The sequence below is a fragment of the Apteryx mantelli genome, chromosome 3 (assembly GCF_036417845.1).
Source record: "Apteryx mantelli isolate bAptMan1 chromosome 3, bAptMan1.hap1, whole genome shotgun sequence".
Lineage (NCBI taxonomy): Eukaryota > Metazoa > Chordata > Aves > Apterygiformes > Apterygidae > Apteryx > Apteryx mantelli.
In genome coordinates, this window is record NC_089980.1 from 117,378,389 (window position 1) to 117,394,750 (window position 16,362).

The 16,362-nt window shown below is 38.6% G+C and overlaps 1 protein-coding gene across 4 annotated transcripts in view; it reads right to left on the bottom strand.

Annotated features, from left to right (window-relative positions):
• Window positions 1-16,362, bottom strand: part of SH3YL1 (SH3 and SYLF domain containing 1) — a 54,994-nt gene that overhangs the window by 30,098 nt on the left and 8,534 nt on the right. For all 4 annotated transcript variants that reach the window (XR_010883835.1, XR_010883836.1, XM_067294248.1 and 1 more), the window contains exons 2-6: window positions 11,110-11,220; window positions 9,957-10,070; window positions 9,406-9,470; window positions 5,909-6,021; window positions 2,857-2,985 (exon numbers count right to left, since the gene is read on the bottom strand). Coding sequence is in view for 2 of the 4 variants with exons in the window: in XM_067294248.1 (XP_067150349.1) it covers window positions 2,857-2,985; window positions 5,909-6,021; window positions 9,406-9,470; window positions 9,957-10,070; window positions 11,110-11,220 (532 nt within the window). In the remaining 2 variants the exon portion in view is untranslated. The remainder of the gene's footprint in view (window positions 1-2,856; window positions 2,986-5,908; window positions 6,022-9,405; window positions 9,471-9,956; window positions 10,071-11,109; window positions 11,221-16,362) is intronic.

A 16,362-nucleotide genomic window follows, 5' to 3' on the forward strand; every position in this document is an offset into this window, starting at 1 on the left:
ATGGATGAGCAAGGAGCTCCTGGCAAAACGCAACCAGAAGAAGGAAGTCTACAGAAAGTGGAAAGGGGGACAGGCCACTTGGGAGGAATATAGGAACGTTGTCAGAGTATGCAGGGACGTGACGAGGAAGGCTAAGGCCCGTTTGGAATTAAATCTGGCAAGAGATGTCAAGGACAGCAAGAAGGGCTTCTTCAAATACATCAGCAGCAAGAGGAAGACTAGGGAAAATGCGGGGCCTTTGCTGAATGGGGTGGGTGCCCTGGTGACGAAGGATGCAGAGAAGGCAGAGTTACTGAATGCCTTCTTTGCTTCAGTCTTTACTGCTCAGGCCAGCCCTCAGGAACCCCAGACCCTGGAGGCAAGAGAGAAAGTCTGGAGGAAGGAAGACTTTCCCTTGGTGGAGGAGGAGTGGGTTAGAGATCATTTAAGCAAACCTGACACCCACAAATTCATGGGCCCTGATGGGATGCACCCACGAGTGCTGAGGGAGCTGGCGGATGTCATTGCTAAGCCACTCTCCATCATCTTTGAAAGGTCCTGGAGAACAGGAGAGGTGCCTGAAGACTGGAAGAAAGCCAATGTCACCCCAGTCTTCCAAAAGGGCAAGAAGGAGGACCCAGGGAGCTACAGGCCAGTCAGCCTCACCTCCATCCCTGGAAAGGTGATGGAGCAGCTCATCCTGGAGGCCATCTCCAAGCATGTGGAGGACAAGAAGGTGATCAGGAGTAGTCAGCATGGCTTCACCAAGGGGAAATCATGCTTAACCAATCTGATAGCCTTCTCTGATGGAATGACTGGCTGGGTAGATGAGGGGAGAGCAGTGGATGTTGTCTACCTTGACTTCAGCAAGGCTTTCGACACTGTCTCCCAGAACATCCTCATAGACAAGCTCAGGAAGTGTGGGCTGGATGAGTGGACAGTGAGGTGGCTTGAGAACTGGCTGAATGGCAGAGCTCAGAGAGTTGTGATCAGTGGCACAGAGTCTAGTTGGAGGCCTGTAGCTAGCGGTGTCCCCCAGGGGTCAGTACTGGGTCCAGTCTTGTTCAACTTCTTCATCAATGACCTGGATGAAGGGACAGAGTGCACCCTCAGCAAGTTTGCTGACGATACAAAACTGGGAGGAGTGGCTGATACACCAGAGGGCTGTGCTGCCATTCAGAGGGACCTGGCCAGGCTGGAGAGGTGGGCGGAGAGGAACCTCCTGAAGTTCAACAAAGGCAAGTGCAGGGTCCTGCACCTAGGGAGGAATAACCCCATGCAGCAGTACAGGTTGGGGGTTGACCTGCTGGAAAGCAGCTCTGCCGAGAAGGACCTGGGAGTGCTGGTGGACACCAAGTTAACCATGAGGCAGCAATGTGCCCTTGTGGCCAAGAAGGCCAATGGTCTCCTGGGGTGCATCAGGAAGAGTGTTGCCAGCAGGTGGAGGGAGGTGATTCTCCCCCTCTACTCAGCCCTGGGGAGGCCACATCTGGAGTACTGCGTCCAGTTCTGGGCTCCCCAGTACAAGAGGGATGTGGCACTACTGGAGCAAGTCCAGCGAAGGGCTACAAAGATGGTTAGGGGACTGGAGCATCTCTCCTATGAGGAAAGGCTGAGAGAGCTGGGCCTGTTTAGCCTGGAGAAGAGAAGGCTGAGAGGAGATCTTATCAATGTGTACAAGTATCTGAAGGGAGGGTGTCGAGAGGATGGGACCAGACTCTTTTCAGTGGTGCCGAGCGACAGGACGCGAGGCAACGGGCACAAACTGAAACACAGACGCTTCCATCTGAACATGAGGAAAAACTTTTTCACTGTGAGGGTGACAGAGCACCGGCACAGGTTGCCCAGAGAGGTTGTGGAGTCTCCTTCTCTGGCGATATTCAAAACGCGCCTGGATGCAATCCTGTGCAATGTGCTCTAGGTGACCCTGCTTGAGCAGGGGGGTTGGACTAGATGATCTCCAGAGGTCCCTTCCAACCTCAGCAATTCTGTGATTCTGTGAAATGCTCCCCCCACCACATTTCTCATACTGATCATCTATTGAGAAATGACAGTAGTAGTTCAACACTATAAATTTTGAATGATAAATAATTACAGCAAACTTGAATGCCTACCTTATTTCACACTATTTTTTGCCAGTAATATTTGGTTTATGGTCATCTGGCATACACTAACTAGAGCATTAGAAAACTAATCACATACCGAACTGAAGAAATGCATTCCACTTTTACAAAGCGTTGCAATAAATTCCTTAACAATGCAGTAAAATTCCTTAATGATGCAGTAGAACAGTAAAACTGCAATTTTATGAATGAAGAAAGCTGAAAATTACTGACATGCTGTCACTAGAAGTAGTATTAGTCTTTGCTAATATTAGCAGAATCAAAGTTTTCATAAACATACAAGGCAACAGATACATAGTAGTTACTAATCTAGATTTTCAGAATTGTTTGGCTGAAGTATTAGGATCTGCAGTATGCTGTTTCACGTGTCTCCACCCTCTCAGAGGTGCCTTGGATTTCAAGCCTTAATAAGCTGCACAAAGGAAGAAACACTACATAAAGAGAGGATTTTCCCAAGCTCAAGATTCATTGAGGCTCTAAACAAGATTTTTTTGAGTGGCTTTAAAAAAATATTTGTCATTATGTGGTAAATTTCTCTATAGCTATCTTCTCCAATACACGATCTCCTTAAACATTCAGCATATTCTCAATATCCTTTGCATGTTGTCCAAATTAAAGACATCCACACCCCTCAAGAAACCCTAAACTCAGCACATAATATTCTCAAAACATACTAATTTTTTCCCAGCTGAATGTCCTTATTCCTTGTGTCACTATTCATTTGCTGAACCTTCTAAATTTGAAGGGAACTTACTTGCGATTAGTTTCTTTCCTTTCAATTAAACAAGTTCCTTCCAGAGATACACCTGCAAACAGTCCTCGAGATTTGCAGTATGTATAGACGGCAGCAGAGCTTCTCAGGGCGACATCCCCTTCTAAGTTTCTAGAAGAAGGAAAAAAGTTTTGCTTGATATTCTTCAATATGGCTTTACAACAGGAACAGCAATTGTCTTCTTATTCTAATCCTACCAGTTGTCAGAAATAATTTGCAAGCATTCACAGAAGTCAGAGAGAATTTTACTTTTCTCTGTTCTTATGTACTCTATTGAACATATTACTGGGCCACACCTGAAATCCACTTTCAATTCTCATCTCAGACAAGATCCAGGACAAAACGATTATCTTGTGTGATAACATTTCCTCTGAAGCACCAGATAATGTTGCTTTGTGAACACTCTACATTAGACCTCCTCTTGCATTCAGAAGTCAGAACTCTAACCATGAGGATTTCAGAAGACCATTAAAAATTTACAAGTCAGGACATAATATACATACCAAATTCTGATTGGTTGCTTGTTTGACATGATCTTCCAATGACACTGATTCCACACTTTCCATAGACAAATTTGTTATTACTCAAAGTTTTTTCCTCAGCCTTCAAGAAATCTTTCTTACTGCAATTTAATCTTATTTTTATCTTGTCTGCTACGGACAGAGATGACTGCTTTATTCCTTTCCTCTTTCTTGCAGCCATTTATGCATTTGTAGACATTATCACACCTTAGTCTTCTCTTCTTTAATCAGCTCTTCAGTCATTCTTCATAGATCGTGCTTTAAAAAGCCCTGATTACGTTTGTTGTTGTTTTGAACTCTATCCAACACATCCAAATCTGTCTTGATTTTGTGGTGCCAAAAACTGCACAAAATATTTTAACTAAGGCCTTATTAGAGCTCAGTAGAGTTGGAGGATTACAGCGTTTGTCCTACACAGGATCACATATTTTAAGTTTGAAGGGACTACAGGAGGTCATCCAGTCCAACTTCCTGCTCAAAGCAAGTACAATATAAAATTAAAATCAAGTTGCTCAGGACTTTGTCCAGCTAGTTTTTGGAAACCTTCAAGTATGTAGATTCCACAGACACTCTGAGCAACCTGTTTCCATGCTTAATTATACTCATAGTGATTTTTTTCCCCTAATATCTAGTCAGGGACTCCCTTGTTTCAATTTATGACTACTGTCTTTTGTTCTTCTGCCAGGCACCTCAGTAAAGAACTGGGTCTGTCTGAGTAATCTGGTCTTGGGAATGTAGCCTCTTAGAAAGCTGCTATTAGGTGCCCCAAAGCCTTTACCCCTCCAGGCTAAACAAGCCCATCTTCCAGGCTGACCTCAGAGTTCACATATGCCAGGCCTCTGGCCATCTTTGTGGCACTGTGCTGGACACACACAGGTTCATCAACATCTTTCTTGTATTACAGGGCTGAAACTGGACACAACATTCTGGGTTCAGTCTATAAAGTGCCAAGGGGAATACTCACTTCCTTTCTGTTGACACAGCTCCCTGTGCTGTTAGCTGCCCTTGCTGTCAGGGTGCACTGCTGACTCATGGGTAACCTGTGGTCCTTCACAGGTGTTTTCAGCAGAGCAGCTATTCAGCCCATGATGCCCCATCCTGTACCACTGCAGAGGGTTCATCCAATCCAGGGGCAGGACTTCACATCTGTCCTTGTTTAATTTCACAAGGTTTCCTGTTGGATATTTCCTCTTCACTGACTAGAACCCTCTGAACGGCAGCCCTGCCCTGAAGTGTATTGACTGCACCTCCTGGTTTGGAGTCATCTACAAACTTGAAGAGGGTGTAACACCTCTCCTCCTCCAAGTCACAGATAAAGATATTAAGTAGAGAGGTCCCTGAGTAGATTCCTGAGGAACTCCACTGGCCTCCAGGTAAAGCATGAATCATTTAGTGCTATTCTTTGAGCCTCCTGATCTGTTTTCTCACCCATTTGCTAGATTCCCACCTAAACCATGATGTTTCAACTTGGATACAAGTCAAGACAGAAGAAATCCACTGCCCTCCCCACATCCACAAATCTATCTTGTCTGCAGAATAGGTATCATTGTACCCTTTTTTTTGTCTGTAAAGATGACAAATGTCAGTAAAAACTTCATCAAAAGAACAAAAACATCAGGATGCAAATGACACGTGAGAAGAGGCTGAGGGAAACTGGGCTTTTTTAGAATGGAGAAGAGTAGGATTGGGAGGACCTAACAGCAGCCTTCCAGTACCTATGAGGAGGTAATCAACAAGACAAAGCCAGGCTCTTTACTGCAATGCATAGTGGAAGGACAAGAGGCAACGGATGTAAACTGAAACAAAAGATTTTTCAGCTGGACATAAGGCAAAACTTTTTCATCCTGAGAACAGCCAAGCAGTGGAGCAGGTTGCCCAGAGAGGTTGTGCAATCTCCATCTTTGGAAGCTTTCAAGATCTGACCGGAATAAAGCCCTGAGCAACTTGGTCTGATCTCATAGTTGACCTCACTTTGAGCAGGAGGTTGGATTACAGACCTCCTGGGGTCCCTTGCAAACTAAATTGTTCTATGATTCTTCACATTGAGCTGGCTTAACACATTTAAGCTTTAGAAGTAATTATTTGGTGTATTTTTTTTATTTACTATCAGTTAGACTGAGGTGACAGAAAGTATGTGCCCACAGATCAATGAAAATAATAATTCAGAGTTAGGCACTGTAGCACCTATGCTCTTTATTGAGACCAGCTTTCAACAGTCTCTTGCAAAAGTTTCACTTTGTTTCTGTCTAATTTGTTCAGAGGAAAGAACAGACATTAAAGAGAGAATATACCTCAGAACAGGTTGCTTCTGCCAATGAATGCCTTTATCTAAAACAGAAAAAGGCAGCAACAGACTGAAAAGGCGTAACACAAGAAAACAATTAGTCCAGTCAACATACAGGCTATACAGTTTATCCAAATATGTCAAAGAAAGCCTTATGAATGTTTAAGCAGCTTTAGAAACTGTTTTTTATATTTAAATCTACTTTATATTAGGAAAATAATTTACTCACCTCCCCAGAGGTCCAATTGCCACAGTAAGATTTCCTCCAAGTGTAAGATTGCCTCCTTTAGCAAAAGCTTCTACTGCTCTCTCATGATTCAATATTATTACTAAGTCTGAAACCTATAAAAATATCAAATAAAAATGCTATGCTTTTCAAGAAGAAAGTTAGAATTACATGAGAGAAGAATTTTCTGTTTTGTGGGAAAATACGTGAAAGCATACAAGATATTTCCTTCCCCCAAATAAAAACTAACTCCAGATTTATCAAGTTTTTAATGGAAGTTAGAATCTCTCATTCTACTCTCAGTCTTTCAGGCTTCTTGCAAAGAATTCTTTTGAAACAGTTTTCATAAAGTTGATTCTCTTTCTGCAAGACATTTTGAAACTAAAAATTCATTTAATTTTTTTTTAAAGTGCTGATGTGGACAATATGTGATAAGAACAGTTTTAACGGGATATCCTGATTATCAGAATATTCTGACTAACAAATTTTTATCTTATATAGCTTTTAGAAACAATTATGAATGCACTCTCAGAGGTGAAGAGAGATCAGATTAAGAAAATCATTTTTAGCATTCCATAATCTAAGTAATAATAATGGCAAAGAATAACACAGCAAACAAAAACTATTTATTTGTCTGTCTAAAGAATAAGCAACTACAAAAGAAAATACAGATTTTCTCACTATCAAGAGAATTTCATTTTCTTGACAGAAAATAATTTTAACACATATAAATTTATACATAATTTTCTTGAGCCTTGAATTTATGACATGTAGCCCATTTCTTCAAGAAATTATTAAAGCAAATCTCTGTAGAGCTAACAAAGTATTTTTCATTTGAATACTCCAAAAATGGAAAAAAAAATTGTGTTTTTCAAATACTTTATTTACCTAGATTGTGACACAAAATGCATGTATAAAAGAATTTCTACTAATATTAAGCTGATGCCTATCAGTACTGTAAAACTACACCTCTCTTTAAATTAACAAGTTTCAGTAGAACTCTCCTATAACTCTCTTTCCAAACTAGGAAGCATTCTAAAGAAGGGAAGAAAGAAAGAAAGAAAGAAAGAAAGAAAGAAAGAAAGAAAGAAAGAAAGAAAGAAAGAAAGAAAGAAAGAAAACTTTCAAACACAAGCATGGCCCTATAAGGAACACTATCTGATTTCAAAGCTCAGTAAATGTGTAACACACATCAAAAAAAAAACCCTCAAAAACCTGACAGATGAATTAATTGGCACACCTGGGACTGATGCAGTACCATCTGTTTCAGAGTTCAACAGAGTGGATTACAGTCTTAGAGGCTTATTGTGATGGATTTTCTTTTCAAGACATAACTTGGGTACTCAAGGACTACTGTGCCTGATCTTTCATCAGATGGACTTGATTGAAACAGGGGTTCATAAAAATTTTCAACTTACCCCAAATTCCAAAAAGTGACAGCAGGGAACATGAAAGGAAATACTAGATTATTTGGAAAAAAAAAAAAAAAGTGTGTGGGGGGGAATGGCCCACCAGTACACACAATGTAAGAGAGCTCTTTGTTATTAGCCCCATGGTAACCCCCACCCTTTCCCAAACGAAAAATAGCTGATGTTATTATCTTCATCCAGGAACAGGGAGAGAACATCATCTGGGATTCTGCTACCTCCTCTTACCCATAAAGACGATCCTGAAAATCAAATTTTATATTATTTTCTCTGATAAAAAACAGTGTTCTGACCCTTTGTTTAGAGAACAAGCTAAATGAATCCACAGTGAGAAAGGCTGCATTGAAAGCATTTAGATAAATTTAAAAAATAGTGTTTAATTTGAGGAACCAAATTATTTTATTGTGAAAAACATGTAAATACTATGACTTGTGAAATCCGTGATTCCTTTCTTATGGTTTATAAACACCCACAAGTACCACTACTTAACTATAATCTGTCCTATAGGAACAAAATTCAACCAATTTTCACAAGGTTTAAGTTCATAAATGGCTAGAACAGTGCAGAATTGAATCTGGGCTCCTAAGCCACTTAGATATTTCTGAACAATATTTATTTCCTAGAGTAGGAAAAGAAAATTGTGTTACAATACTGCTAGTATGGAAACAGTACTTTGTAAAGCTGAATTACTAAAATATCAAACTAAGGACACAACAGTGTTCAGAAAAAATGTCCGCTCAGAAATAGCTTCTGTGTATTAAAATTATTTTAGTAAAAATCAATAGTAAATGGTTACATTTTCTAAAATATTAGATGGAGATGATTAGAGGAAAAGTTTCATTGATCAGTCAAAGCATCAGAAGAGTTTGTTTCATTTGCCACAAAGGGAAAAAGTATAAAAAACCCTGGGACTAAAACTCATTAATGTTTGGTAATGCATTCAGATGCTGCAGTCATAAAAGTCAAAGAAAAGCCCTTACGAAAATTAATAATTTTGTATTCACAGCAGCTTTTAAAAAGCACACAGTAATAATACCTGAGATCACCCAGTGAACAATGAGGATACAACAAAATATTGATCGGTTGCTCATGATGCGAGTACTAAATGACTGGTCGCCAGGATATGGATGGGTGGTTAGCAGTAGGAGACCTATTGGGGACTGGCCTGTACCACACAGATTAGCCATGCAGAGATTCTCCCAAACAGCAAATGCCCATATTAAGAGATCTTGTTGGTAGCATAATGCTACATCTGGTTTTCTCTTGGAAAGTGACTCCTTTCAGTTAGTAGAATACCAGCTAAACAGAAAGGAAAGGGAAGGATGGGAAAGACGACGAGGGCAAGGAAGAAGGGAACAGATGGAAACAAACTAGGATGAAGAAACTGTGAGCGAGAAGAGAAGGGAAGCAGAAGCAGAGAGCACATGGTCAGGGCTCAGATCAACAGGATTTCTCTGAATGTGTTACAGTCCCTTGTTTGACTGTTTCTACTGGCTGGAAATTGGCTCATTTTCTGCAGTATTTCTTCAGAAGAGGTACCACCAGTTTTGATGCTCTCAAAGTGCAGGGTGAAGTCAATAATCAAGTTTGGGTAGAGTATAAATGCGTGAAGTACAGTAGTATTAGCTAGACTCCATTTTACTCTGCCTTCTATTCCTTTCACTGTCTCTTGTCAGATGGAGCCCCTGGCTGCTCTTTAACAAAGCATTTGATACAATATTAAATATAGCATACCTATAATCAATTCCAATTGGCTTATGTGTGAACACCGATTGAAAGTTTTCCACAATGGAAAAAATTCAGTCTACTAGAAGTGAAAAACCAAGGAAATAGCTGTTAAGTCACTTATTTTTATTTAAGTATCTCCAAGCAATTAGATATGATCAAAAAAAAAAAAAAGAAAAAAAAAAGAAAACCAACACATTTTGTTTGCTTGTATAAATGAATTTTATAATAGTTCATTTACACAAAAAATAGATTTCAATATCTCACCGATATTTATAGCTTTGTCAATGTATCTTAATTTCTTGCAAAAAGGAGTTGTTAAAAAGTATTTCAAATGTAAAATTATACCTCAATTCCGATTTCAAATCCACCACCAAGGCCAGCAATTCCTATTGCAGAAGGAGCAGACCAGGCTGACACACAAAACAAAACACAAAATAACAGGAGTTTTGCTTAAGTTAAAAGAAAGACTCAGTTTATTTTTAGAGTTCAAAAATGCTAACAAGTTCTCTATTTAAAACTAGATTCACAACCACTAGAATGCAGATGCCACATAACTATACTGATTTATTCCACTAGCAGGAATGTAAGAAGTACAAATCCTTATGTACAAAAAGTCTTTATCATACAGTTGTCCATTATTGGACATTATTCATTTTTCTAACGAGTTTTAAACTACAGATTTTTGTACTTCATTCACACTAAGAAGTTCACATATTTTTCTATAAAGATACTGAAAGTACTTACACCTGGTCAACAACAGGTACAAAATTTTGAAAACAACTTTCAAACCAAAGGCTTGACTCTTTACACATCTTATGTTGTATGCTGTGAAAAAAGAATAATGGAAAAAAATTTTTAAATTCTCCCATGAAGTACAAAAGAAAACATCCACTTACTTCCATTTGGAAGACGGGCTAATACAATCCCACTTCCTCCTCGAGCAGTCACCAAAAATCCAGCTTTGATAACAGACAAAACTGCAAGGCCTTTGGCTTTAGCTATTACATGGGCTGCAACAATAAAATCATTTAATAAAAATCTTTTAAGAGAAATTCAGAGAGGGGAAAAATAAAACTATATTTAACAATTTCAAACATAGAGTCAAAGAATCAAAGCAAAAGCTTTAAGAAAACCAGAAAAAAAGAAAAAGAAAGAATAATAGCACCTCCACTCCATAAACAATCACAAAGCTAGACACAGGTTACATTAGCTTGCACTGACCCCTACATTGCCACAGCTAAGACACTGCTTCAGCTACTCCAGTTAGCTCATACAGAATTAGTTTGTTTATTGCCATGAACATTGCATTCAAATACACCCTTAGCAAGATAAAAAGGTCGTGAGGAGTTGACATCCATGTCTCTATGGATTTTTGGAGGAGAGAAGTCTGAATTTAAATCACAGTGACACATAGCAGTCAAATCAGCTTATACCATTAGACAGTGTTTGTGTCAAATAAAATGTGATCATCCAGCAAGTCTTATTATAGACCTTCTAGAACATAATAGTTACAAATCCAAAACCACAGCCAGCAGCACCAGATGAAGGAGGACTCTAGGAGAAGCATAGAATAACAATTGCTGAAATAAAAAGGACACCAGCAAGTAAGAGTGCTTGCCTTTCTCAAAGGCGAAAAGTACAATGATCTGTTTCCTTTCACTCGTTTTCATCTTGCTAATTCTGATGAACACAGATATTCCAGAACTATATCTACTATTCAAGGTTCTTCCTTAAGAATGGTCATACACAGGTCATGAACATGAGAGATTCCATTCACCCCAGAGAGAAAACTTTCGTATGCTGATACCCTATGGCTGTAAACACGCAAGCAACCTCTCTCAGCAACTAATGTCTTTCTAGAACACAGCAAACTGAACACCTTTACTTTCAAAATATTTTCACAAAAGTTATTGGAGTCCAGATCTTCATTCCTCTTAAAGTAAATGTCAGCAAAAAGAGAGGGCATTGGTAAAGAGAGCAGGATTTCAACACAAGGGAGAACTGGATAACAGCAGGTTTTAACTGAATCAAAACATTTTTTTTACTCACGAGGTATGATTTTATCAGGTCCATTCCTGGAAGTTATTTCTGTAAATTCTCTTAATATTTTAGCTGCCTTTTTAGCTTCTGACTTCAAGTTGGAAGGTATAGGGTTATTCACTGTAAAACAAGAAAGAAGCAAGCAATGACATCTACGGTCAGTTTTGGATAGTTCATGTGAAGATAAATCAGTGTAATTTGTATGGAAAAAGTGGTTCTTTAAAAATGAATAGTTGATCAAAAAAACAGAAATCAGCAAATACAAAAAATGGCTTTCTGGGTCAGACCAGCATTTTGTCTCTGACAGTGGCAACAGATGATGTTGCTTAGGAAGAATACAGAAGCTCGTTCTTTTCTGCAATCCATTCCCCTTGTACTTCCTCAGAATCCACGCTAATTATATCAGGTGCTGGAGATGTGCCCTTGGATACCCCTGTCAATATTTCTTTATGAGCCTGTTGCATACAAATTTGTCTAATCCATTTTTGAACCTGCTGATACTCTCTGCCTGCAAAACTCCAGGAGCAGCAGTAGTTTACTACCTACTACATAAAGAAATATTATCCATTTTAAATTGATCTCCTACTCATTACAGATAATGCCTGCTAGTTCAAGTCTCATGAAGTTTGCTGAACAACAACTGAATTCAACTTATCCACTACCTACATGACTTTATAAATAGCCACAGCCCCCCAGGCTTTTCACTTCTTCAGGCGGAGTTCCAACCTTCTTAGCCTCTCCTCAAGATAGTTGCTCCACCACTTTGATTACTCTAATTGTCCTTCTCTACCATCACCAACTCGTTTTTTCTTCAAACTGAGAAACGTTGATCAAGGAACATACAGCACTGCAAGACTGCTTCTCTGTCTTCTCTACAGGACCTTTTCCTTTAGAAAGCTCCACTTTCTGTTGAAATATCTGTCAATAGCTTTTCTCCAAGGGGATCTAACATAAGCACCTCTGCAGATTTCAATTGGGAAAAAGCAGAGATTACAGATAGACTATGTTTCTTATAAAGAAATACACCACAGCAGTAAAAACGAGAATCTTAAAATCTATCCCAAAAATCCATGAGGTACTAAATTTTACAGAAAACTGTTGATTTCATTTAGATCTATTAGATCTGCTGCAATTAACCAACTACTGATCAGAATCAAGTATTATGAGATATTAACATTTTGCAATATTATAAATATTAGGTCCTGAAAAATATTAGCAGCTTATCCTATACGATAGTTAATGATCTTCTATCTCAGTCCCATAATCACATTCACATAAACTATTTTGTAGTATAGTAACATTTTGCCTACAGAACATTCCGCAAAAAGAGGCCTTAACGCAGATTAAAAAAAGATACAAGTCATCTTGATTCTTAGTTCTACTAAAAAAAAAAAAAAACTTCAAAAAATCACTTAAATTCTTCTTGTTTTCCTGTCTGGACATATCAGCACTCACTATTTTTGGGCTTATCAGAAATAAACTGTCCCAGTAAAATAAGTACAGAGTGTCAGACCAAAGATTCATCTAGCCTCATGTCTTGTATCTGAAAAAAGCTGTTCATAGTATTTCAACAACATTTCACTGTTCTTAAATTCACAAATGTGTAGAAAAAACTGTGCATAGGCAAACAACTTCCATTCAAAACTCACCTGTTTTTTAATGTGTTCCTGAATATTCATTCACCTCTTCACTCTAGACAAACATTCTTACCAAAAGCCATGAAGGTGAGACTAAACACATTTTGAAATTAAGTCAATGGAGCCTGGAGAGCAATTCAGCCCAGCCTAGATGAGGATCTAGCGGCAAGTTAGCCGAGTTTCTCTCCAGACTCCATTGACTATAATAAGAGATTACACATCTGCTTTCTAAATTGAAGCCTATCCCTCCAGCCTACTCTTCAAGCAGGAAGGGAGACTCTCAAAACGAGACATATTTTGACAGCTGAGACTTTGTACTAGCTCCCTCTGTGAAAGCTTGCAGCAATATTTCGCTTTGGTGAAAACACAGCAGGTATAACACTGGAGAGCATGACAGTCATTGCAAAGTTGTGCGGAGGTATCAGTCTCCCCAGGAACATAAGGAAATAGATGTATAAAATGCAACAGACTCTAGACTGCAGTGAGATAACAGCTGGAACACATGCTAATTCTGTCCCCTAGTCCCTTCCATTTGGTATTAGAAAGACAAGAAGATGGCCAAGTCCCCATGTGCAGAGGAATAGGGGAAGGTGAAGTTCTAAACTTTAAGTGCTCAGGATTTTCAGAAAAAGTTATAAGCATGGGCAGTTCTCTCGGGCTATTATAGGACTAAAATTTTCAGTTGGTTTGCAGGAGTCTAGAACATGCATTTCTTCTTTGTTTTACCAGGCTAGAAACTGGGTACATGGATCACAGCAAGAAAAGATGTCAGTGTTGCCCAAATAAAACACGAAAGGGCAATTGCTTTTGATAGATTAAAGGATAGTTAAAGTATCAAAAACTAGGCCAGAGCCAAATGTTTCCATCTGCATTTGACATTGAATTTTCAAGGTCAGAGGGGAAAAATTAAGAGGAATAATAGGAAGATTTTTGATTTTGTATGAAGAAACATTGAGGCAGTCACCAAAAGCAAATTGCAACACCATTCTTCTGAAGGAGGCATGAATAATAGCCATTTGCATCACCAGATGGGCACTTCCGTATCTAGGTTTTCACTTAAGACATTTCGTAAGTGTACAGGTCTTGATTTTGGAGAGAGTATTTTAATCTTATTGAACAGCAAAAAGAATTGAGTGGCAGACAGGCTTTATTTTAAGTGAAGTAAAATGGATAGTTGCATGCCTGATGATGCAGGATTCTTAGCAAAGTGATATAGACTTTAGGAAAATAAGATGTCCGCACTGATTACTGGAGATAGAAAATTTTATGGAACAAAACCAAACATTATCCAGGTTCTAGATTATAGAGAAATATAATACACTTCTGTGTTCCTCTCACTCTCCTCTTCCTTAGCTCTGCATGCAAACCCTCCTTCCCCTTGTTTCTCTTTGGCCAGCCTTGGATTTTGGAGGAACATCTCCAATCCCTTTCTCACTCCTAAAAAGAAGGAAGCTTCATATTTCAAGCTTGTTAGGAGCAAGCTCCCTCAGCTAAGTCCATTGACAAAACATGAGATGTTTTTAGATCTAAAAGACTCTGCAAAGAAGAGATGAGTAAAAAACGCACTTCACATTCTCCACTCACATCTTCAAATTCAGAATTGCTTCAGGAAGATTTTATAGTTACCAGAAAGTAGTATGTGCATGTATACAGGCACACAAGAGTTACTATTTAATTGAAGACAATTCAAAGCTGAGCCCTGTGAACCAGCAAAAGTAATACTGTTACTATCTCACTGTCTCTTCAAATCTGAATATGCAAACAGTTTTGAAACCATATTTTGGTTGCAGGTTTGGGGCAGGAGGGATGGTGTCAAATAATGATTTGCAATGTTAACTTATAAAGTTTCACAAGATCATCTAGGCTGGCTCCATGTTTTTCCTATCTGGTTTATTTTTATGCTGGTGTTGCTAGCTATCTACAGAACGTCAATATGATTCTAAACGTTACATTCCCAAATGAAAGTTTTGGACAGAAAAAAAGCATTACTTAAGCAAATAGAAAATCATGCATTCCTGCTGCAAACCCTCTAAAAGAGTATTTTTGTGCCATATGTTGTGGGGTTCCTTCACTGCCAGAGGACAGGGAGGAGAGAGAGATTCCTCATCTAGCTGTATATGGCAAGTATGAGAATAATCTTACATTCCATCCTCAAAAGAACAGCAGTCCCTTCACCTTCTCCCTATATTACTTGTCGCCTATGCCAATATTACTTCTGCATCACTTCGATATCTACACGAATTCAAGCTTGCATTGTCCCTTGCTTTCTTCCTTCCTGACACAGACTTAAGCAATCCAGGACTATTTTTCTGAACTAAAAACAGTGGGATTTGACAATATTCTACCAGTTACTTCACATGGAGCAAGACCTGTACACTTTCAAAGGCAGGCTAAGGGTGATTTTTCTAAATCACACTGGAGATATAGAGGGGTGAGAGGGAAGGAAAAAAGGAAGAGGGCGAACACTGTTTCTCAGGATCACTGTCAACTGCAGAGCTCAAAACTGCGTCTTGTAAAGATTATTTTCAAGGAGTTCGACCACTTCTACTAGTAGAAGTAAGATGACTTACACCCAGACTTTAATTTAGACAGCAGCAGTCACAAAAATTGAATTGACTTTATTTTTGGCAAGTGAACAAGGCACAGAAAGGTTTTAACAATGGACAGGGTCAACAAGCCAAATGATTAAACACTTTCAGCACTGCAAACCAGCATGGTTACTCAAAGTGGCTACCACATAAATAGTGGAACTCAGAGCGAGACGCTACGGAAAGAATTACTTTTGTACTATTGTGTAAATATTAAGGAATTGGCAGGATGCCTACAGGGGTCTTGAGGAACTGATGACATGTTTAAAACAAAAACAAAACTTAATTATTGATAACAGGATGCTTTAAAGCCCAGCTGGACTAATAAAGCCTTTTCGAGATTAGATTGCTACAGCCAGGCTGCAGTGCCATAGCTGAAGAGATCTAATACTTTATTACTGAGGAAATGGGAAGGTCTGGCTCTCCTTCTTAGGCTGTATCACAAATTCAGGATTTTATTGACAGAATGCAAGATTAAATAAGGAACACACAACAATTAACAGACAAAAGGCAAATCTTAATGGTTAGATTTATAGTGTAGATAAGGCCTCATTCTTGCTCACTCAAATTTTAGACCAGTTTCATAAAAACTTGTTCAAAGCAGAAGAACATTAAGTATTTTCCATTAAAAAAGAATAAGTGGAAAAATCACACAAGCATGTCAAAGACAATCCAAAACTAGTTATTTACTTTTTGTTAAAAAAAAAAGTACAGGGGAAGTTTGACTATAAAATATTAGTGTTTGCCCCAAATTACAATATAAATAAAGTGATGAAAGACTAGACTGAAGGTCAGGGACAGGATCTTGATTCTACATATTTTAATTGTTGTATAAACAGAGAAAACCATAGCTGGGATTTCTGTGACATCAAAAGTAGTTTAAACTTCTGTTCACCCAACCTGCCCATCTCCCTGAAGCTTACATTATGATTTCAACTGTAATTTTCTTAAAACCTGAATAGATATTACAAAAGTTTGTTGAACAAAACTTATAAAAATATCTGCTCTTAATACAAATACTGTAAGAAATATTTAGA